General features: G+C 37.0%; 1 protein-coding gene across 1 annotated transcript in view; it reads left to right on the top strand.

Annotated features, from left to right (window-relative positions):
• Positions 1-20441, top strand: part of LOC131693305 (uncharacterized) — a 128539-nt gene extending 108098 nt beyond the window's left edge. The window contains exons 3-5 of the mRNA XM_058981021.1: positions 10497-10668; positions 17636-17697; positions 17768-20441. Coding sequence (XP_058837004.1) covers positions 10497-10668; positions 17636-17697; positions 17768-18018 — 485 coding nt within the window. The 3' untranslated portion in view covers positions 18019-20441. The remainder of the gene's footprint in view (positions 1-10496; positions 10669-17635; positions 17698-17767) is intronic.
• Positions 20442-23374: the final 2933 nt, after the last annotated feature.

Here is a 23374-nt window from a genome sequence, read left to right as displayed (position 1 = left end):
GTGTGCCAAAATTCACCACATCGAAAAAAGCTGGTTCAAACGCAATGCCTTATATTCCGTTGTGGCGAAAAATTTCTAACGAGGTATCCAGATCATGGACGCCATCTCATGATGTGTATAACTAATCATTGACCCAATCAAAACAAACATAAACATCACAAAGCTGTTAGAAGAAAAACCATGGGAAGGCTTGCAACTGGTAGTTACTAGTTTCAGATCAGACGTTGCAATGTCCCGAGCCAAATTTTATGTATAGATGAAAATAAAATCTGTACAATCAGCCATCAGTTGAATAGCTTCAATTACTTAATACCTATCATTTATAAGATGACTCTTAGAGCAATAAGACGTATTTTATAGTTCATGCAGTGTGACGCTATAACGTGTAGTGCAAAGCTAATCCACTTTCAAGGTTTTCTTGTGAGTACTCCGTTTCTTCGAGGTTTTTGCATTTTTTCTTCCTTTTGTGTGTGCGTGAATAGCTGTCATTCGGTCAGCAGAGTAATATATCAGCAGTGTTTGCTGAGTCGCTTGAATATCGTTATACAAGTTAAGTAGTGCTATTGTCAGGCCCGTGCGAAAGGGGAGGGTTTTAGGGGTTCAAACCCCTCCCATGAGGGTTTTGAATTACTTTTAAAAAATTATTAACTTCCTGATCGTGAAAATTCTTATATTTTTATGAAGAAATCCGATTCATGCAACGGCCCAGCCCAGAGACAATCTGACAGAAGGTGCTTATTTCATACCCCTGATTTGATAGTGGCGCTAGTATACCATCACTATATGAGTGTCATGAACAATAAAACATGGCGAATATTTTTAATGGAACAAAGTCTTTAGAAAATAAATTTTGCTTGAACTATCTGCTTTTAAAAAAATAAATAAAACGATGCGCATTTTAAAATTAATTCAATATGTAGCAAAAAGTATTACTATTCACAGCAAAACGACCAATTAAGAGCGGATCAATATGTAGTTTCTTATTGTCTCTACTTCCCGTAGATTTCTACTCACTTTGCTGTATACGATTTGCTGTACGCTTTAGCCGACTTTCACGCATTTACTCCGACCGCGGCATAAGTATTGGTTTCAAAGTATGTCTAAATTTATATTCCATAATGGAAAGTTGAACCAATATTTTCCGATAAATTCCTGTTGATTTGGTTTATTAATGATTAACATGAAAAATAAATCGAAGAGAGATTTGAGATGTGAAACACGTTTTGATGAATGCTCTCTCATGAATGTTCGTTTAAAAAATAAAATAATTCAGGCAGTTTGCGAATCTGAAGAGAAGAAAGTTTGTATAAGAATAAAATACAATATTTCGGCATCAAAAACTACGACGAATTCTAGCGATTCAAAAGTGCTAACATTCAGTAAGGTCATATGTGTCATCCATTCGTATCATTACTACAAAAAGAGACTGGGTTTTGTGTATAGACACAAGCAGCGTTAAGAAATGGTTGGGTTGATTTGTTCAAAACCCGAACCCAACCCGACCCCGATAATTCCAATTTTGAAAAACCCGAGCCCGCCCTGAACCCGAAAGTGTACAATTTCAAAAATCCGGACTCGACCCAAACCCGAGAATTTCATATTTGGAACCCGAACCGAAACCCGTCGGATTTGGGTTGGGTACGGGTTTCGGGTTTAAAAACCCGAACCCGACCATCTCTACTCCATGATACGTTTTCCATTTGCACCCTGTCGTAGATGCTTCGTAACACTTTTCGTTCGTAAACACTGCTGAGTTAGATATGCCATGTAACTGAATTCTAAAATCTCTACAATGTGTCATTTTCAGAATTTTTAAATTCTGCTGGGTTACTAATATAGCGAAGCACGATTATGACAAGCGCCAATTTCTCGAGTGATCGAGTTGTGCTATCTAGCGACAACAAATAAATTGACAACAAACCTACCTTGTTGGCTTGCTATAAGCCAAAAAGCAAGACAATATATGTCATTACTGATATACGTAATTCCAATGCAGATCAACCATAACCATTAGCTAAATTCATGTCTTGGAAGCAAAACTTTTCGTCCATAATTTTTTTCTGGGAATTGTTGGCTTGTGTTTTCAAGAGGATTGAACAATTTTTTTTAGATTTCCACTAATTTTGGAAAGAATGCCGAAATGTGTTGGTGGATTACGCAAGAAGAATATTTTTTTCGTCTAGTCGCCTGCCAACAATAATATTGTTGGATATATATTGGCTCTAAATTGTCAATGAAACCAATGAAACTTTTATTTATTGTTTTCCCGAATAAAGGAGGAAAATTATGAAAACTTTGTGTTCCAATACCATCATTTTGTAACCATAATAATCAGCATAAATTTACGAATCAGTTATGATTCTTTTTTATATCAAGCCTTCTGTGCACATTTGTGACACGTCATACATATTTTATCATCAATATATACTTATGACACGTATGCAAGCGACTTTGTTTTACATTTTAAGTAAAAACTGTCACTATAGTTAACCGATCTTCGCATAAATCGGCAGATTACTACAGAAAAGATATAATCATCGAATGCCCTCTCCGAAAACTCATTTATAAATTTCAAGATATTCAATCTCAAACTTTAAAAATCGTTTTTCTCGAAAAGTCCGGAATGGCGCTTGTCATAAGATAGCACAACAGCGACGATGTGTTTTGAATAGGGCCCATAAGCATGTTGTTATTCCTTATCGTTTTTAGATCACATCAGTAAACGAAAAAAAAGCTCTTCTCTTTCATAAAATGTTAACATCTGTGCTCGGTGAGTTATGGTTTGTCCGAAATTTTATTCCAAAGTGAATTTTGATAGCATGCTTATTGGTCTTTTTCTAGAAAAACGCGAAATTCTACTTCAGGAAGGTTTGTTGTTTACAGTACAGGGTGTAGACAATTGTGTGAGAAACAATTGTATATTTACTTTCAAAATAATAGCATCGATCGTGCTAATATCAGTTATTCGAAACAAAATGATTGTATTTTCAGCTATCCGATATCGATAGACGTTTTGTACCCATCGATACAATACAATGAAACTATTAAACGTATGTGTTCAAAATAACAATTTCGGCCAAATGGGATATGGTCAAATGGCTTAATAGCATTTAGCCTAATGGCAATCGTCTAGACGCACAATACGACCAAATGGTATTCGTCGTATGACTTTTAGCCAATTGACCTGGAGCCACGACCACTGTGCTGCATCTACAACTTCCAAACTAATAGCCAGTCCGCCAACGATAAAGCAAATGACCAAGGTCAGTACCTGTTGGGAAAAAACAGTGTAACGGTGTAATAGATCGATTTTTTTTCAGGGAGTTCCATTTCCGCATTTCCATCTGTTAGTTTATCAATCAGTTTCCCGTTGTACTGCTTAGAGAAACAAGTATTAACGACTTATCATCATTGTCAAAAACAGACAAAAACCTTTAAAAAATGACGACTGTTGATTACGTCAAATCTCTGCCATGGGCATGATGATGCATATGATCGAAAGCATTTCGTCTTCGAACTAGTTTCCACTAAGCCGGTGAGACGAACGAGCTGGCGGTGCACATGTGGCGATTACTAATAATATTCCTTGTAAAAGACAGGCAGGAAATGGGCTAACAAACCTTTGAGCGGGAAGATGGCGAGGATCGCCTGAAAAACGAGCTGGAGCTGGCCATCTGATTGGTTTCAATAAGATTTGATCCGCATCAAATAAACGAAATTACAAAAAAGAGCAATGCACTAAACTTGTGTCGTGATATGAAAAAGGTCTCATCTCACTCTAAGGTAAATCAAGTCAGATTTTCATTGAGGGTCGGGTGGATACAAGCACCGTCGCAATATGTACATAGCTTTGGCGTTTCGTTTGTAGCGTGTGACCGGCTGATGATAAGATTACATTCCGGCTGTTTATATCAGCTGCTTTCGCATACCGCGAGGGTATTGAAGGTTTCACGGAAATTTCCATATTCGATCCAAATAGCTTTTGTTTTAGTGCGCAATATAGTGTTACATAGTGCCGAGTAAACCGTACCCAAATGTGTCACAGAAACGTCAAAATTATAATAAAACATAGTTGATTGTGTCGTCTAGCGATTTTATCTCTTATTATTTAAGCACTACATGTCGTTTCCAACTCAGTGGGAGACTTGGTAGACATCATATTGATAAGCTTTTGTCGGTATTATATGTGTACTGTATCAGCATATCGATTTACTTGTCTTGCTCGCTTATTACCCAATTTCCACATAGAGATGTGTGACACAACATGCAAACCGCAAACGTATTTTACGAAAGTTGAGAACATAAAAGGGGCTGTTCTTTCTGTTAGTTGGAACGTGCATCCATTAGTATTCCGTTACCGCATAATTATTAAATCTTGATAAAGATCACTTTGAGGATGACACTTGACTTGTTGAGTTTGATGTAACGAATACCAATGAGTCTGTTTTTTTTAAATTTCGCATATTTCTAATTTATCATCGTTTGGACGTAGAATTCTAAATTATGAAGCTTTCCACAAACAATTTTTGGATAAATGTTACGTAATAAAGATACAGTAAGAGGTTTGAAATGTTTGTCTGAAAATGAGTCGGGCAATACTGTGACACATTACATTAACCTCTAGCTCTGTGTGTGATACGGAAGTGAAGTCGGCTTTGAGTATCGGTACTCGTTTAGGCAACCCAATTTCCGTAAGTTTAACAATGTCGAAAGTATAATGAAGTTAGGACATTTTGGAAGTAAAATTGTAGAACTTGCAACGTACTGTGACTGAACGATAAGTAGATCATCATCTTGTTAGACTCTGAAATGAGCTGAAATCCATAATGCTAATGCCCATCTGCAGGTATAGTACTACTCATCATAAAATTATGCTATGCATTCTCAGAGTAGCCAACCAACGGTCGTTACTCCATCTCGTGTCACGATAACCATCTAGAACGATATATACTCACTCAAGTGTGCCCTTCGGTCAGAACGGAAAATGGAAACCATTCCATCTAATCACCACCAGAGAACCAGAGGGTTTGCTTGAGTGACGGTGTTAGTAACGAGTAAACGGCACGCGGAGCTTCTGCATAATGAAGCCACCATTAACCCACAGGATTATGTAATAGTTCAGGGTATTGTTCGTCCACTTTCATGAGGTGAAGGAGTATCTGGCCTACACTTAAAACACCATCGTTGACCATGATGGCATTCAGCTCTCGTAAAAAATACTTCCACAGTATCTGTCAGGTTGCAAATAACCCGAGTATAATTACAAAAACAAACTGATGGTGCTATGTCGTTGTATTCGCTGGATAAAGAGTGAATTGATAATTAAAGCGACACTTTCAAACGTAGGTGCGTTTTTCATACTCAGACCGAAATGAATCAAATTTTACAAGCAAATCTAAATAGTACACTCTAAAGATTAACTAGCTCTTTCTCTAGTTGTGCAGTTGTTAGTGAGCTTCCGGTCGAGAAGTTGTTTCGAAGTACCTGAACTTGTGGCAAACGTTGTGAACCATATGTAACCAAAGACATCATGAATGGTGAGATTAACAAAATTGAGCGGCTTTTGTCGTTTTTGAGATAGCATGATCGAAAATCGTTGTTTTGGCCTGATTCGGTGTGGTGGAATGTGACTAATTTTGTTGGTCTTGTGCCGAAAGACATGAACGCACCAACACAGAAAACTTACCGGAAACAACTTTAACGAAGAACGTCAATCAAAACTGGCCGGCATTTTACTCATAATCATCCAAAAACTGTACAACTTTACGGATGTAAACAATAAAGAAGGCATCAATGATGATCCGGGTGGATGGTCCAACTGCAAGCCACTAACAGACCAATACCGATGCTGACGTTTTCACTGCTGAATATATTATTATGGAGCTAAACACAACAGATTTGAATGTGCAATAGCACAGTTTTCAAATTTTCTCAGCGCGAGAAAAAAAGCCGAGAATTGAAGTACCAAGAGCTTTTTTTGCGAAAAAATCGTGGCAGATTAGGAAATCGCGTCCACCTTTGGTCAAAGCCTTCTTCTCAGTATAGGAGGGCACTTATCTGTTTACTCGATATTCGCCTGGATACCAGTTCCGGCCCACAGATCACTTTATTTTGCACGCACAAAGGATGCGTAGCATCCGCCGTCTACGGGACAATCTCCCGAGCAAATACTCACGGGTTCAAACACCACATAGCCCCTTGAAAAGACCTTAAACATGGTCCGCGCCAAAATTCACAACCATCAAAACACCTTAAAATGGTCTCAGTAACCCATAAATATACCAACATATGGTATTGTATATGGGATCTACCGGACCATGGTGATGGTGTTTTCATGGGTTGAACCCATTTCAAACACCTATGTTAGACCCCATGAGCAAGGGGGTATTATGGGCTTTTCGTTTGCTCGGGCTGTCACGTCTTCCGAATGATCCGCGTTGAAATTAAATTTCTTTGGATATTGTTAATCAGGAAAACTAATTTTGCATAATCTTTTCTTGACACAAATGAAACAAATACACCAGAATAAAAGGAAAACTGAAAAAATACGTTTCGATTTTGTTGTTGATAATGAAAAAAAATATCTGTGACCTACTGCGATCAGAATCCGAATTTCATGAAAACTTCACATTAGGGTAATATTGCGACGCTGAATCCATATTTGACGTCTCAAAATTTTGGCACTTAGGGTGCTTCGAAAATTTAACATTTACAAATATAAATTGCACTATAACCGAAAATTCATTTCCAAAAAATATGGCGTGTGAATTTTTAGCAGAATATACAGTTTTTCAATTGTTGATGATACTGAAAGGCATTTTTAAATTAGGGTAAAATGCCTATTTTCACCAAACTAAGCAGGGTGCCTCACTAATTCATTAATTTTTCGGCCTACAATCAATGGAATGAGAAAAAATTGACATCAACAGCTTTGCTTCGTTGTTAAGAACCAATATAATAACACAAATGCGATGAAAACAGTGAAATTCTCGTGTTTGAGCGCAACGAAAACTCGAATCGAGTGCCCCTATTGTTGCGCTACCATTTGACTCAATGTGTTGAACAAAGATGGCAGACACTGCTCTAACCAACGGCTTCAAATGGGTAGGGTGATAATAGAAACATGGCGAAAATGGGCTCAACACCCTATATTACCTTTTGTAATCAAACACTACCATTAGACCGGCAACAATTTCGGAACACTGTTAAATCAAACGGTAATTAGCCCCACATACCATTTGTCAAATATGAGCTTTTTCCGAAAACTTTAGTTCACTCACAAGAGTTTTCAAGTTTGTATGTGAAAATATATGAAATATAGGCAAAAGAAACAATAAAGTCAGTAAAAATGCCAGTATCATCTTGTGCATCCCATATTCTACAGATATATAGCTTAAGGTGTGAGGATCAATATTGCCGAAGACTGCAAATTGATCCGTTCATATAAAATTATGTGTTGCCTCTCTTTCTCGCACATGCTTAGAATAGGAAATTTCAAAAAAATCGGTTGGTCTTGAAAGTCAAATAACTTTCTCGGAGAAATTCCAATCAATATGCAACCTTCAACAAAGCTGTTCGTTATAAAATAAGCTATGCGACCATAAGTTTTGAGATATGTAGAGTTACTGTGGATTTTTTATTTGATTTCAAGTTTTTTTTTCCTAGTTTCCATATATATTACTATCGAAACTTGAAACCTCTTGTGAGTGAGCTAGAGTTATCGGAAAAGCTTCTATTTTGCATACGATTTGTGCATCCAGTTACCATTTGAACTAGCAGTGTTCCCAAAGTCAAAATTGTCGCCGGTCTAACTACCATGCGTCTCCTTCAGACATATTATGACAAATTTTTCATACTTCGAAGCAGAAAAGGGCTAAGCAAAACATTCATTTTTGAAAAGTATACCAATTTTTAAGTGGCATTAAGCGGTTATATATGTTGAGATGCGGAAAAAAACGGAAAAGTTTGATTTTTTATAAACATATGTAGCCCTATTTTTATGAAATACTTGTTATACGTTTAGCATAGTACAATGTTCAATTTGAAAAATCCACTTGAGAACATAAAAAATATTAATAATTGTCGAAATTATAGCAATTTCCGCAAAACGCGTTTTTTCAAAGAGGTTTGCTGTGACTACAATTCCTGTCCAACAGCTCAAGTGAAATAATCAAACTAAAAAAATCATTAGTATATGTACCTGTGGTGTCCTTGAGCAATCGATAAAAAATCTTCTTTTTGGAAACGGGGACACGGTGTTCCTAAAACCGTTAATTACTAAAAAATGACCATAAATTTGTCATACGGCATTCGAAAGATGCAGTATCCAAGCATCTTCTCAATGAATTCCATAATGATCCATCGAGGGATTCGAGAGAAATTGCCATTTGAAGTTTTATGACACATTTCATAAGGCTACCAGCAAACACCCACACAGATAAAAATATTTTGTAATTTTAAGTTTATTTTCATGCACATATTTGGAGCATGAATATAAATGTAAAATTAAGTACCACCACAAATACACACGACTTGTCGTGCTTTCTTCAACGAATTTTATTGTAATTTTACACGTGGATTGAAAATTACAGTTTCTTTAAACGGAAAACCAATGCACTTCAATGTATTCTTACTCGAATACTGTTGTAAAATAAATGACATGGAATATTACACGAATGAAAGTTTAAAATTGTTACATATAGTTGAGGATAATTATGTTGTCTATTGTTTGAAGTAGACAACTCTATTTTGTATTCTTCTTAATGAAAATTAACGATGAAACGTCTACTTGTTCAATAATGAAAAAATAATTAGAATCGGTCAACAAACCATTGAGATATGGCCTTTTGAAGTAAACATTCCAACTTTTATCAATTTTTTTTAATTTACACATTATATTTAACGTTTGGGAGACAACCCTATTTTCATATGTTTTCAGCGCACCATATAAATAACACCTTTTGTACATTATATTTATGTAATTAAATGCTAAGGTTTTCCTTTAAAACCGCGACACGTATAAACGATCTAAATAGTCGATGGACAAACATGGAATCACGCTTGAAGTCTGGTAGAAAACCCATCTATGACCGCATACCACATCCAAACCGTTATAAATTTCGATTCCGTCAATGAAATATTTTCAAACTTGCAGGGGATATACTTGATTACTATATCTTTCGAATGCCATGTACTAAATAAGTAGACAAATATTTTTTTTGTTTATAGAGATAGGACCAAACCCGTGGGTGTTTGCTGGTAGCCTTATGAAATGTGTCATAAAACTTCAAATCGCAATTTCTCTCGAATCCGTCGATGGATTATTTTGAAATTCATTGAGAAGATGCTTGGATACTGTATCTTTCGAATGCCGTATGACAAATTTATGGTCATTTTTTTAGTTATTAACGGTTTTAGGAACACCGTGGGGACGATTTTGCCAAAAAAATCACTTTTTTTACCTGAAAAAATTATTAAAAAATTCATAACATTAATATGAAAATTTTGACGAAAAAATGGAATCGTTCAAGGACACGGCAGCTAAATTACGAACATGCCGAAAAAAAAGTTTTGAGACCGGTTGAAAACTTTTTCAGCAATCGTAGTCACCGCGAAGTTGTTTTTGGGAAAAATGATTTCGAGATAATCTCTTTTAAAGTTTCAAGTATAAGCAACACCTCCATAAGGGAGTAGGATGAAAAACGCTATAACTTTGCGTCTACTGCTCCGATCTCTATAAAAATTTAAGGTAACATTCTTAAGAACCTGAACTTTACGATAGAAGAATAAATAAATTCGATTTTTTGGCCGACCTCAGCATATATAACCCCTTAACTACAAGCGAACTGAACGAATTTCCGAACTGTCCCAAAAAAATTACAGCGACTTAGAGCATTATATTTGTAATGTAACGCACAATTTATTATTTGTTTCTTCATGTCTAAGCGAGGAGGAAGCCTTGTATCGACTAAATCCAGCAAATAACCTTTCAAATGAAACCGGTTCGACCCTAATCGAAATCTTAACTAAAATTATATATTCATTTGAATAACATCGGTTCGAATTCCGTTTTTTTCAGAATTTATCATCTATTCTACCTTTGAAGTTCTGTAAAATGTCGAACTTTCGCTACTATTTTGAGATCTTTAACCTGTTTACAAACAGAGTAAAATGTTAAATTCTGAAAAGCTAAAACCCTGTTCTCAACTTTCTTCGAACTTCTTCGACACCGTTCTGGGGTTGTTGCGGACCAACCCGGTTTGTTTTCGATATAATATTTTGTCCCTTACAAAAATAAATCTTGAAATTTCAATATCTAATCGGAAAAGATATTTTGCTTAGTGCATCGCCAGCAACTACTTCACGGCCCCCTGGAACCTCCGGACCCCAGGTTTAGAATCGTTGTTCTATAGTCAATACAATTTTAAGGCTCTTTATTCATTAGAATCTGGTTAAAGTTAACAACACTAATCGTTTCCAATTTCTTCTCATTCCAGATGCGTGTTCGAGTCGGACAACGCCTAAACCTCGTCCACCTAGTCCGACTGCTAGACCAAATATTACATTCCATACCTATAAGTGTCCGCCGGCGTATGCGGCTTGGTACTGTCTCAATGAAGCTACTTGCTTTACTGTTAAGATAGGTGATTCGTTGTTGTATAATTGCGAGTAAGTACAAATGTTTAGAATCTATCCTATGCTATGGTAATAGCGAATTAAAAGCTATTTGGATAGCGCGTTTCAAGAATGTATCGATAATTGACTGGTTTATTTTGAACCATACCGATGTAAGTTTAGCCATACGGTTTTTATTATCCATCAGACCGCCGCACAAATTTGTGACTCTTTTTTGCTGTCATTTTTCAAAACCCAATTACAGAGAAGCATGTCGGCTTAAAAAATGTACGTTATATCGAATTGTACGTTATATCGAAGCATGTACCACACAGAATTGTTGTTCATGGTACTTTATTTTGTTGAATTTTGCCAACGCTTAACTAATTTTGAAAATCTAACCTACTCAGCAGCGTGAAACAACGTTTCTTCTGAGAAAATTCTAGTGGCTGCATAAAAAAGAGAATCTACAACTAAGAGTTTTTGCCCCTTTGAATTAAATTTTAAGCTTAAACCAAAAAGCCAATTATCATAGTGTTATATTGAAAATATTCGTATTCCGACTTCTTTCTTAATTATTAATTAATTAGTCTTTATTTGGGCTTGAAAAGTATTTTATGATGTTTCCATCATCTGCGTTTCATCAAATAAAAGCAACTTAAAATTTTTAATCCTTATAATAGACTATAAAGCTTCCGCTTGTATTCAAGGTTCAAGAATATCTCAAAATATTATTCAGTTCGCTAGCTGGTGTCCTAAATATCACAAACCGGCCATAAAACGTGCACGTTATCCGTATAACTACAAATATGAACACTTACTGTTATTGATTTTGCTTGGAGTATGATAGGATTCGAAAACAATCTTCAATCTTGGTAACCGGATTCGCTTTTTCCGGTGTTACTGCTGACTGTTCCTTATCTGTTAGTCCGGAAGGAGAGCTTTGCTTCTTTGCTGGAGCAACCCCGGGCAATTATGGTGAGATTCTTTGCTCCTCGCATATAATACCGAAAAACAACAACCGCACAGTATCGTTTTCCCGCATCTTTCATTCTCTTTATACTGTTAGCTGTCATGAAGAGGAATACTCTTTCAGCTTGTCCTGCACAGCGAGAGTGGCTAGTGCTTCTGGATTCTTTGCGATTAGCCGGGGAAGTGAAATTCTGCATCCATCTACATCTACATCAACCGACAAAACTGTTCATAAAAGCGAAAAAACTACAGCTTAATGTGAACGGCTTAAATCGTGGTTGAAAGTTAAGATTCCCTTGTATAGATGACTATATAGATGTATGGCTGCATTATCTATCACCTCGTACCCCTCCTGAATCAATCGCCAAATGCATGTCGCAATACGGGGAATTAGAATCCGTTACACCTGCTACTTGGAGAAGCGTCTTCCCATGGATTCCTAACGGCGTTTTTGTAGTGAGGGTGCGGGTCGAAAGACTTGTCCCCTACTACTTGGCAATAAAACTCAAAACTTACGGAATTACAATTAAACAAACTACGCTATGCACTCATGAAGGGCAAACTCCTACGTGCAAGTACTGTAATCAGACAGCACATCATGGATAACCTTGCGTAGAAACAGTAAAGGTGAATACATCTCAACCAATTGCCAACTCATCTACGGCAAACCAACCCACAACAGAGTTTTCAATACCAATGCCTGAACCACAAACTGTAGCGAATTTTATGGCTGCTGTTCAGACCACAATGACAACCACAAAAGAAGTATCCATGACCCCAAAATCAACTATAAGCATCATATAATAACAATGACGATGAGTTTACACTGGTCAACCGTAAGTACAATAAAATGGGAAGAAAATCTGATCGCGGGCACCAAGACAGCTTCAACGCTGATGACCTGGACGTAAAAAACAAAAGAGAATTAAATGTCCCCCATGACGCAGCACGCGAGCAGACAATTGTTTCGCTCCCGCGAAAGAAGGTCTCCGCACGTAATAAAAAGTTGCGCGCATGAGATCCATTTTAATTTAACATAAATGAAGTTGAAAATAAATGTAAAATGATTGAGTGGCTGGACTGTTTAAATGAATCATGCGACGAACAACTACGTTTTGAACATAGTAGGGCATGATTTGAGATTTGTTCCTTCTTCAAGTTTAAACAAACCAGTTGAAAATTAGAAGCTCTGAATGAAACAGCTGTTGTGTATAATGTTTACGTTAAACAATTTTTCTTTATTTTTTAACGTTAAATATTTATTGGTCTGAATTTCATTGCATGACTGTATAATGTTTACAGGTTAAGTGATACAATATCTACATACTTTTCATCTTTAATTTTTCTGCTTGTTTATGTTTTACATTTTTGAATGATTTGCTTAAAATTGCTTAACTGCCTGCCAGTTTGGAGTAAAAACGTTAAACAAAATAACAGCAACTTATTTATATACGCCAGAACTGTAGCAATTCTGTTTTGCGTGGTGAGGGGGGGGGGGCGAAACTGCAGTATTCTGTAAAGTTGACCTGCGAACTTTAGATCATGAACGGTAACGGAAGATCTGCAACTATCAGTAACCGTAACTGACCGCACAGAGAGAAGGCAATGGATCGGCGAAATTATGTCATCCTGTGGCTGCGATCATTGCACCTATTGAGCTTCGCATGCTGGGAGCTAACCAGCTGACGGAAAACTAGTGCAGAAATAGAGTGTGTTATATAAAACACTAACGCGTTTCACTGATTCTTCGAAGCGAAGAGAATAAAATCGGATGTTCAGTGATAACGAGCGAGCGTTCTATGACCAAATCAGTCACGAGAGGCCTGATTTTAGTAAAGGTCTATCGGATATCGGCGATGTCACTAGCTTTTGTACCAGTATATGGGAGGCACCCGTACAACACCGCGAAGGGTAACCGTGGCTCAGGCGCGAGGAGGAATGAGCAGACGTAGAAATCGACGAGAAACCAATGATTTACACGACGCTGGGCGGTACTTGGGTATTGGGCAGCACCTGGACCAAAGAGTGTCCAAATGTTTTGGTACAAAAAGCTGACCGTTGGACGTTCCACGATGGCTGTATGTTTCAACAGGGCATTGCAAGAACCACGCTTATTGCCGGACTTCATCACCCGTAGTACCACAATTTCTTGCCTAATTATCTGTCTAGCAAGCCTATACAAGATCCTAAGCACCATCATCACCTACAAAAATGCAATCATTGTTGGACAAGCAGTGTGTACCCAAAGGAACCGTAGTATGGCCTATATCGATTACAAGAAGGCAACGACTGCATACCACACTCGTTCCTCAAGGTATTGGCAGGGGTGGCGAAACACTTTACGCCCGAGTGGGTAGAAAGCATAGGGTGAGGGGTCCATTAGTAAGGTTTGTTTCCATTTTCGCGATGCACACGCTTACATTACATTCACATTAAATCACGTTCGTTTATGCAAATGGAATTGTGGTACATCGATGTTCGATGCGCATCTAAATTTTTTGAAATGGTTCCAAATTTCGAGTGGGTAATTACCCACTCGATTATTTTCGAGTGGGTAGTACTACCCATACTACCCACGCTTTCCGCCGGCCCTGGGTATTGGAGATATATAAACTTGATCCTGCAGTCATGAGGTTCCTGTGGCAGGTGATGGAAAGGTAGCTGATAATACTGCAGCTCAGAATAGGGGAAGACGTGTTGCGGTCTAGAACGCTCCGCATCTTGAGGGGGCATTCCAAGGCGATTTCTTTAGTCCGCTTTGGTTCTGTTTGGTGATGAACCCCCACAATAGGACACTCAATCGAATCGTGAATGACTATTAGATAGGGTATGGAGAAAGCTCACCGAAAGAGATGACTCATACCTTCTACATGGATGATCTCAACTTCTGTGCTGCAAACTAGTCGAAAGGATTAGTGGCGACATCAGCATGGAGTTTGGTTTAAAGAAACGCCCATCTGTTCAGCTACTATTAGGGCGATTGGTCGACACTTGTGGCCACAAGATCGACGAAGTCAAATGATTCGGGACAATGTTCGTGGTGAATCGTATAAGTATCTCGGATGCCAGCAGCTCCTCGAGATTTGCCATGCCGACATCAATCTTGAGCTCCGAGATAAGTTCTTGAGTCGAGTGATTTGTGTCTTGAAATCTTTCCACAACGCAGAGAATTAGGTCAAAGCAATGAACACGTTTGCTATCACTATTTCTATTACAAAATCCCTCAAAAAGAATAATTCGAGTATTTTTGTAATTAATTCGATGATCTAGTGCGTGAATAATATAAAACATGCAAATAATAAACGCACCGTTGAACGATTTTGTCAATAATATTGAACAAATACTGCTTTTGTGACGGGGTGGATAAACTTTTATTGCATATGGCTTTTACTTCAGAGCAAAGTGAGAGAAGAATAGAAAACGTTGTTTGAACTTTTTATGAAAACCGTCACTCTTGTTTGGGAGTTTTTCCATTTCTCTTCGTTATATGTTGTTCTCATATGTGATTTCCATTACGTGGCTTCAAACACTAAAGAAAAGAAAAAATTAGGCTATTTTGTGGCACTACTCGTAAAAATACAGTGAAACCAGTTAAACAAGTTATCGAAACGATTCTTGCGATTTGAATTTTTGTTTGTTTCGCAATTCTCTATACGATGGTGGACAAAATGTAACCGATGTAAGATGAATGTCAAACGTAATGTAGAAGGAATCTTTTACTGCCAGATTTCTTTTTTGGGTTTATGTTTGGGTGTGATAAATTTGGAAATACTTTACAAAAGTATTAAATAGAAAATACTAATAACATTTCCAGCATGCGACGATTGACTTAATTTACTACAATATTTTATGGCAACAAAAAGTTATTTTCAATGAAAATGTTAAACCGAAGTCGGAAAGCAATAATATAATCAATAAGTAACAAAGCTCCATCACTGTTACTCAATCCTAATCCCGACGAAATGTTTGCTTCAAAAACTCCAAGCTTTCTTTTATGACGAGTTTTATGGACCTTTGTTTCCAATATCGACCACATATTTCAATTTAGATCCGGTGAGTATGGGGGACTTTTTTGAGATGAGAGAAACATGAATACTAAAACCTTCACAATGTTCTTGCAGTATAAGTGTTAGTTGATTTTGACTTCTTTCTTTATAAAAACATGTGGCACCACCACATACTCTAAGGGAGATTGAATTTGGCCGATGATGGTTCAGAAGCTTCTATACACCATTTTAATAATTCTAGATATTATGTACTTATTCAACAGCGAACAAATATTTATCGGAAAATAAAATTGTTTCCCAGCCAATAGTTTCCGCCCGCTTTAAATTTTAAATGATTTATTAATTTTCATATTTTTGCTATATTTTCTTTAAATAAATAAAATAAAATCTGAAACATTCAACAACAAACCTCAAAGCACTTCCAGACACATAGCAAAAAAAGCATAAAACACAGCAAACAAAGAGCGGTGTTTCCAGGATCGTGTGAAAAACTTTGTATACACTTATTTCAACTCACCCTGCAGTCAATGAAATATATACTTGAAATATTACGACATATTATCGCGGCGTTTTGATGATTTTCAAAAGTGTCAGTTAGACAGACACCTTAAATTTTTGACACGTAACGTAACAGGCCCGTGCACAGGAAACTCCCAAGGGGAGGGTTTTAATTTTTCCATTTAAAATAAAGAAAAGGTATAGAAACTCTCAAACTTTGAATATTTTTTCCGAGACCTGGAGGGCCGAGTAAATTTCTGTCATCGAGAAATCGGGGAAACCGTTAGATACTACTTCAATAGTAACTGTGCTCTTGCTCTTTTGATTTTATGGTAATCGTTTCTTGGTTGCTGTCCAACCTTCGTGGTATACCTTAAGCGCTCGGGTCTGCTGCAAATATTGTCACCTGTTAAGACACGAACCGATCTAGAGGGGTCGACCAAAATAAACACCTCTATACAACTACTTTCGCAGAGTTTCTTATCCTTCTTGGCGCTACTATTTCTATTCATCTGCTAGCTGGTGCTGAGAATTTCTTAATGGCGGTATTTCTCACAATACCGATGCCATGTAGCTGTCAGTCACTCTGACGGAGAAATCATCGATAGTGAAATTTCTCCAGACAACGATATCCCGAATTTTCTCTGAATTCGTGTTTTTGTTGTCTACTAACACCCAAACATAGGAAAACCGAACCACGAATCGTTCATTTGTCGTTCACAAGATTTTTTGTTTAGTTGTGATGCACTCTGTTTGCTTAGAAAATGATACAGAGATACTTGGTGCTGCGAAGACACGCGAGTTAAATCTACCAATGAAGAAGCACATTCGTTGATTTTTTTATTCTATCCTTTCCCAACGCGGATGGCTTCGCTCGTGAAGCTCTTCTCGAGCGGCTAGCGTATCTAATACCCCAATTAGCACTAGTTAGACACAGAAAAATTTCAAATTGTTCACCCGGCATATGTGAACGTCTAAAGCAACTGACTTGTCCCGGGAACTAAATGAAGAAGCCCTGGTTTGCTGACGAGAAAGCGAAAATAAACTCTTGCTGATGTAGGTAGTAGTTAAGATACATCGTCTAACTAGACACCAAGTTGATGCTAGCTACTGACGAGATGAATTCGAAACACAAAAACTGAAACTTAATTTAAATTAGGTTTTGTGCCCTTAATGCGCAAATTTGTTTAATCCAATTTTCCCTTTTGGGAATTAATATTGCAAGTTTTATTTAATTTTCATATTCGCAAAATATAATATACGCTTAGAAAATCATCTACCGTTTGTTGAATGGCTTCCTTATTGATTTCTTCTACGACTTGTTTCTAGAGTGATCGAACTAAAATTATATTTTTTGTGTCAAAGCGCGGTTCAATTTTTTCCTGAACAGGAAGTTAATAAATTTTTCAAAGTAATTCAAAATCCTCATGGGATGGTTTGAACCCCCAAAACCCTCCCTTTGTGGACGGGCCTGTAACGCACTTTCCGTAGCTTTCGCTGACAATATATTAACCTAAAATAGTAATGTGTACCACTACTTTCAGGTGTGCGGACGGTTATATGGGTCCTAGGTGTGAATACAAAGATCTAGACGGATCGTATCTACGTAAGTATACGCGTTATTCAGTCAGTACCGGTATGCCACAACTAACACGTCTCACTATCTCATCTTACAGCAACCCGACCTCGTGTGATGCTAGAGACTGCAAGTATAGCGAGCGGTGCCATTGTCGCAGTGGTCCTGGCAACAATAGTTTGCTGTTACATATGTGTGCACAAGCACCAGCAGAAAAAAAGACTGGAAAACGCAAACGGTGGCATCGACACCGTGGACGGATTGCGAATTGTGCGGAGTGATCCCCCTAAGCGGCCATTCGGTTCTCATCACCTTCGGACGATACCGATGAGCGAAACGCTTAATCGATAAATACCGGCCATTAGAGGATAAAAGATTGAAAAGACAAATTGCCTTGTAGCGAGCAGGATACTCTGAACAAAGCCTTGTTACTACAGTTCTCGTAGGAAAGCCTGTTTGTCGAAACTGTAGATGCGGCATTCCAGTGTAACCAAAACCATAACTGCCAACATCTTGTACGCAAGAACGCGAGAATAGTACGTACAATGTAGCTAGGACGAGGACAATCTACAATAACAACTGAGACAGATAAATATCGATGAATGGATTCAAGGTTTCTCTATATATAAAAATAACATCTCGTTTCATTGGCTCTCATTAAAAATGTATCTTATCCTTCATTTAAACTTGGTGTTATTTATAGCATTTTTACGTACGAGTACGAAAAATTACACATTCAGTAATAGCACTCAAGAAAAGTTGGATTGAAAGATTCTCGAGCGGACCGCATTCAAACTCCTCATTCCTAGCTACGGTATCGCGCTATCACAATGTGCCACCAGAAGCCCAAAACGCACAGAAAAGTTCTGCATAGATCGTATGGTGTTCGTGAATTGTAGTTTAAGAAACAGAAAAACGGTTACTTTCATACTTGTGCGTTGTGTTACTGATATTAACAACAGGTGCCTAGGTAATAGAAGATTTGTGATTCAGAGAATGTAGGAAAGCATACATCTAAATCAAAATGGAATACGGTCTTTTGAACGTTGACCTGCATTAAGTTTATAGAAACTTTTTAACAGTGACGAAATGCAGAACTGAATTGCCGCCTAACGTAACGATTTCTGGTTCATTGTATAAGCTTAGAAAAGTACGAGTTCATCAGCGGTTTACCGTCCTCAACTATTTTATTTTTGGCCAAATAACAAAAACGTTTCGTGATAACTTTATTTGTAATTATCGAAGTAGGTTTAAATTTTTATCTCCTGTAGAACGCGCCACAAGTTTTAATTTTTACATCAGCTGAGACGGTTAGATCGAATTTTAACTAGGTTTGGTAATCAACTCCCGTTGCAGACCAAAAGAAAAAAAACACTTATCTTGCCAAGTCAAAAGAGGATCGCAATAAATTTTAACATTTACATTTACGTGCCATCTTCTCATTTCGATTCGTTTCGCGCCAGCCTCTGCAGACGCGCTGAAAATGCTGAGGCTAGTAGTGAAATCACTGAGCATAATTTACCGATCACGATGACACCTAGCGTGTAATAGCCACAATTGCGGCATCTTCATCGAATGATGATTGCGTGCATTTAAGACGTTTCAAAACACTAGCGAAAAAGAAAGCTCACAATATTATTGTAAACAACGCGTTTGCGGCACTGATAATTTCACATTGATGCCCCATTCAGACTAAAGAAATGTCGTAGCAATTGAACTAATTTATTTGTATAGAAATGCCAAAACCATAAAGATTGTAATAATCTTTGCACTACTTTTACTGTTACGATAACCTTTCCACCCTAGCTGCAGCTATTATTATAAAGTTAATTATTTAATTATTTATTTTAGATACTGTATTGTCTAGACATGTTATTTCAGTTGCTTGCATTGGAAACGTTAAAATGAAAAGTTGCTTTTCTTTTAGGAAACCAAACTAGAAATTAAAAAAACGATAAAGTCTGAACATCACAGCATGGGTCGATTCTCATGTTATCGAAAACAGAGAAAAAAAAAACTGATTCGGAAGCGAGCAGACTACAAATGGGGAAGAAAAATATTACCTGTACAGTTTATACTGCAATAATTAACAATTACTGGAAAACAGTAGTAAGATATGGAAGATGCTGAGCCCGAGAAGCAAACACAGAAGTGAATAATTTTTGTACATCTTCTTAAACTAACGAAAGTGCTGAAAGAAGGGTGTGGGTTTGCAACGAAAAGCATGAATGGTGTAAATATGTTATCGGAAAAAAGCTATAAAAGGATGCCGACACATCGTCTATGTATGAATTGTTTCGCCTTAGCTTAGACAGATATTTTAAAGATAGGTAGATAGATACTTTTATTTAATTGCTTATTTCCGACAAGTTCTGGTTTCAATGAGTCGAATGGTGATTTGCCCCTTCCGAATGGTTGGGAAAACTAAACAATCGTAATGCTGCGGGATTTGAATATGTGTTACTTTCTTGCAAATTTCTCCGGTGTCTTATATCGACAGTATTCATTAGGCTATTCAATACCTGAGCAAATATTTGCCAATTCTATGTTTTAATGAACTTTTCATCGGTTTTATTGCAAATGTTCACATTCCTACCGCAGTTAATGTTTTTTCTGACATTCGTAAGACACCGGAACTTTTGAAGGCAGTGCAATGTTTTTCCCGAATCGATGAAATTTGTATTATATTCATTTGTATAAAAGAGAACATATTATCTTTTTTGTATATTTTCGAGCTTTAAATAAAATTAATCAACATTTTTGTTGGTCATTAACCATTAACAATTGATTTGATGGGATATTTTACTATTATCCGAACAGTCATTCATATGATCCATGCCACTCCCGCTCAATAAATAAATTTTTTTTCAGAAATTGTTCAACTGAATTGCACAAGTTTTGCCCGAAATGGATGATACGATATTTACATATTTTTAAACTAGTATTCTGGTTACTGAGCTATAGGTTGTAGTACTTGCTTAAATTGGTCTCACCGCAACTGGACTGGATGGTCACAATAGCAATTATTGCCTCTTTCTATTAGTGAACAGTTTATTGATATTAAAAAAGGAACATTAAATATATTTTTGAAAGCAAACAAACATACGTCCATATCTGTGAGAAATATTTCATTTTCATTTGAATATCTCTGGAGATCTTTTAGGTGCTCGGATTTTGTCACGAAGAAGCCTTCGTATTTTTACACCAAAATTAATTTCATTTTATCAGGTGATATGGTGTTCTAGGTTGCAAAATTCTTCGAAGATAATGAACCTGCAAAATCAGCGGTCTCGGAATTATGTGATCTTGACCTTAAATAACTGATTTTGAACATTTATTTTACCTTTGCATATAATTGATATTACAACAAACACAAATGCTCAAAAAATCGATCAGGACCTGCTAGAGTAAAACGGAAAAAGTGGTTTTTCAAAAATTTCCTTCTTCTTTCGGAAACTGTTATTCTCGTTATTAATCATATTAAGTTTTCGTCTAAACTCTACGCATTCCCAAAACAAGAACATGTTCAGAAAAAAGTACATGCAATTTTTCGGTGAGCAGTTCTATCCCTAGTAACAATTAAGGTTTTATAGTGGTTTTGTGGCCACTCATAAAACTTAGATTGAACTTGTAGCGTGCTATAAAACTTTAATTGTTACTTGGGATGTATCATAGTCATGTATCCTATTCCAACTTCGCTTCCCTTTCGAAAAATTGACCCTAATTCATATTTCCGTACATGCCTTTAAAATTGAGCTCAACATGATTGGGAATCTGAGAATTTTGATTAGTTTCAGAACTCCGATATGAGTTTATATTGGATTGTTTTCATGCAGACAGGCCCGATGAGAGGGGAGTGAATATTTGTTCATGTCAGATTCATGGATATTGGTTTTGTAACCGGTAATGGTATGCTGTTTAAAGTTATGGTACAGGCGGACTTTTCTTAGCTGCTTCTGCACAAGGTTTTCCTTGTTTCAGCGTCTTTTTGCATAACTTTTTAATCTATTTAGAGATATTGTCTATATTTGTGGATGCTGTAATGAACGTTGCCGCATTCATTAATTTTCAGCATGTTGTTCCGCGAAACGACTGACTGCTTTGTTAATGTTTGATACGAAGCGTGCCTGACTGAGTACCATCTGCACTTTTAGTAATTGTTTTGCGTCCCGAGTAGCTGGTCTTACATGACATTTACAAAAATCAATGGCAATTCAATCCGTCTGCAGCGGGGCTAGTTCTTTCCGTGTAGTTATAGCGAGCGGATTATTTGCTTACTCTGATGAGATCAGAAGGCAGAATGACCTTAATTAACAGTTAAATTAAAAGCATATTTTTTGAATCTTTGTATTTTTACAGCACGTTAAAGTATTTTTTTCCTTAAACATACATATACTTAAGATAGAAGGATGATTTCGGGCCTCGCTATTGATGCTTGTTATATCTAAAGGAATTCAAAATTTATGTGAAAAATAAAGACATCAAATCAGTTGAATTCAGCCACCAGCAACAGCAGTCGGTTGCCCGCTGTACTCGATTTATTTATCAATTCCTTATTACTGCGGTCTGTGTCTTCATTGTTGTCAGTTTCTACATATTCTTAAAGCACGGCTCCTACGTTACGCATAAAAGATACGATTAGAACATTTTATCGGTTTTTCTTGAATTCCATAGGAACTAAACTTAGGTAAAATGAAAATCTTCATGATTTTGTATTACGATTTGCGCCAGCTACCTTCTCATCCTGCTCATCCAAGCGTTTGTTTCGCGAAACGAAATATATCGTTGAATGGCAACATAAAGTCGAGGTACAAATACACGAATTAGCTCCGTGTGCCTCTAAACAACTTATATACGCCTTAAACAGGTCGAAACCTCGTTTCCGAGTACTCGCAAATTAAAAAACTTTTTTTTAAATTTTAGCCGATTTGGATGCGACGGAATAAGAATCTGTCGAAATTCACATGTCTGGCAGGCTATCTGTGGATATGGCCAAATGAATCAACCACAGACTAATAGAGATGGTCTGACGAATTTCCCATGGCTCAAGAGGTACTAACTCATGTTGTACTAGACGGTCCCTCGAAATGTCAAACAGAAAATGCGTTGGTAATCGAGGATGCTTTTCATTTCTTTCATGTGTGTTGTTTCTTCCTGAAAACTAGTTATCGTTTCTTTAATTTTAACAGAACGATATGTTGTGTAATTCTTAGTAACTAGTATTTAAATTTTGATGGTTCCTATATCGAAAGTTTTGACAGAACATCTATGAGACGGTCCACTGCAGCATTATTTTGATAGTACTCAATACCGTTTCTGTTTTTTTTTGCAATAGCACTGACGCACTAATAGTTTTGAATATAATAGTGTGTAGAGTAGAATGAGGTCAAATAGGTATGGAGGCACAATATGTATAGGACATTATCTTTGCTATGTTACTGCAGAGTTCGTTCATCCTGTGTGAATTGGATACACGGTAGAGAACATCGTTGGAGACTGCTATTTCGGCTGTCACCGTGGATCAGCTATATTAGTTACGGAGTCGTTCATTAATTTTTTATTTGTTTCGTGTTGTTCCGCGAAAACGCATTGTCTTTCGTCCATAGTATAGTACATTTAATCAATACAAAAAAGTGGATTTTTACTTACGTACAAATTTATGCTGAACACGAATATTTGCTGGTTTTTTCGAAAAAAAATGCGGACA

Source organism: Topomyia yanbarensis, chromosome 3 (assembly GCF_030247195.1).
Source record: "Topomyia yanbarensis strain Yona2022 chromosome 3, ASM3024719v1, whole genome shotgun sequence".
NCBI classification, from domain to species: Eukaryota; Metazoa; Arthropoda; class Insecta; order Diptera; family Culicidae; genus Topomyia; species Topomyia yanbarensis.
The sequence above is the reverse complement of the archived record's forward strand: the minus strand, read 5'-3'. Positions and strand labels throughout refer to the sequence as shown.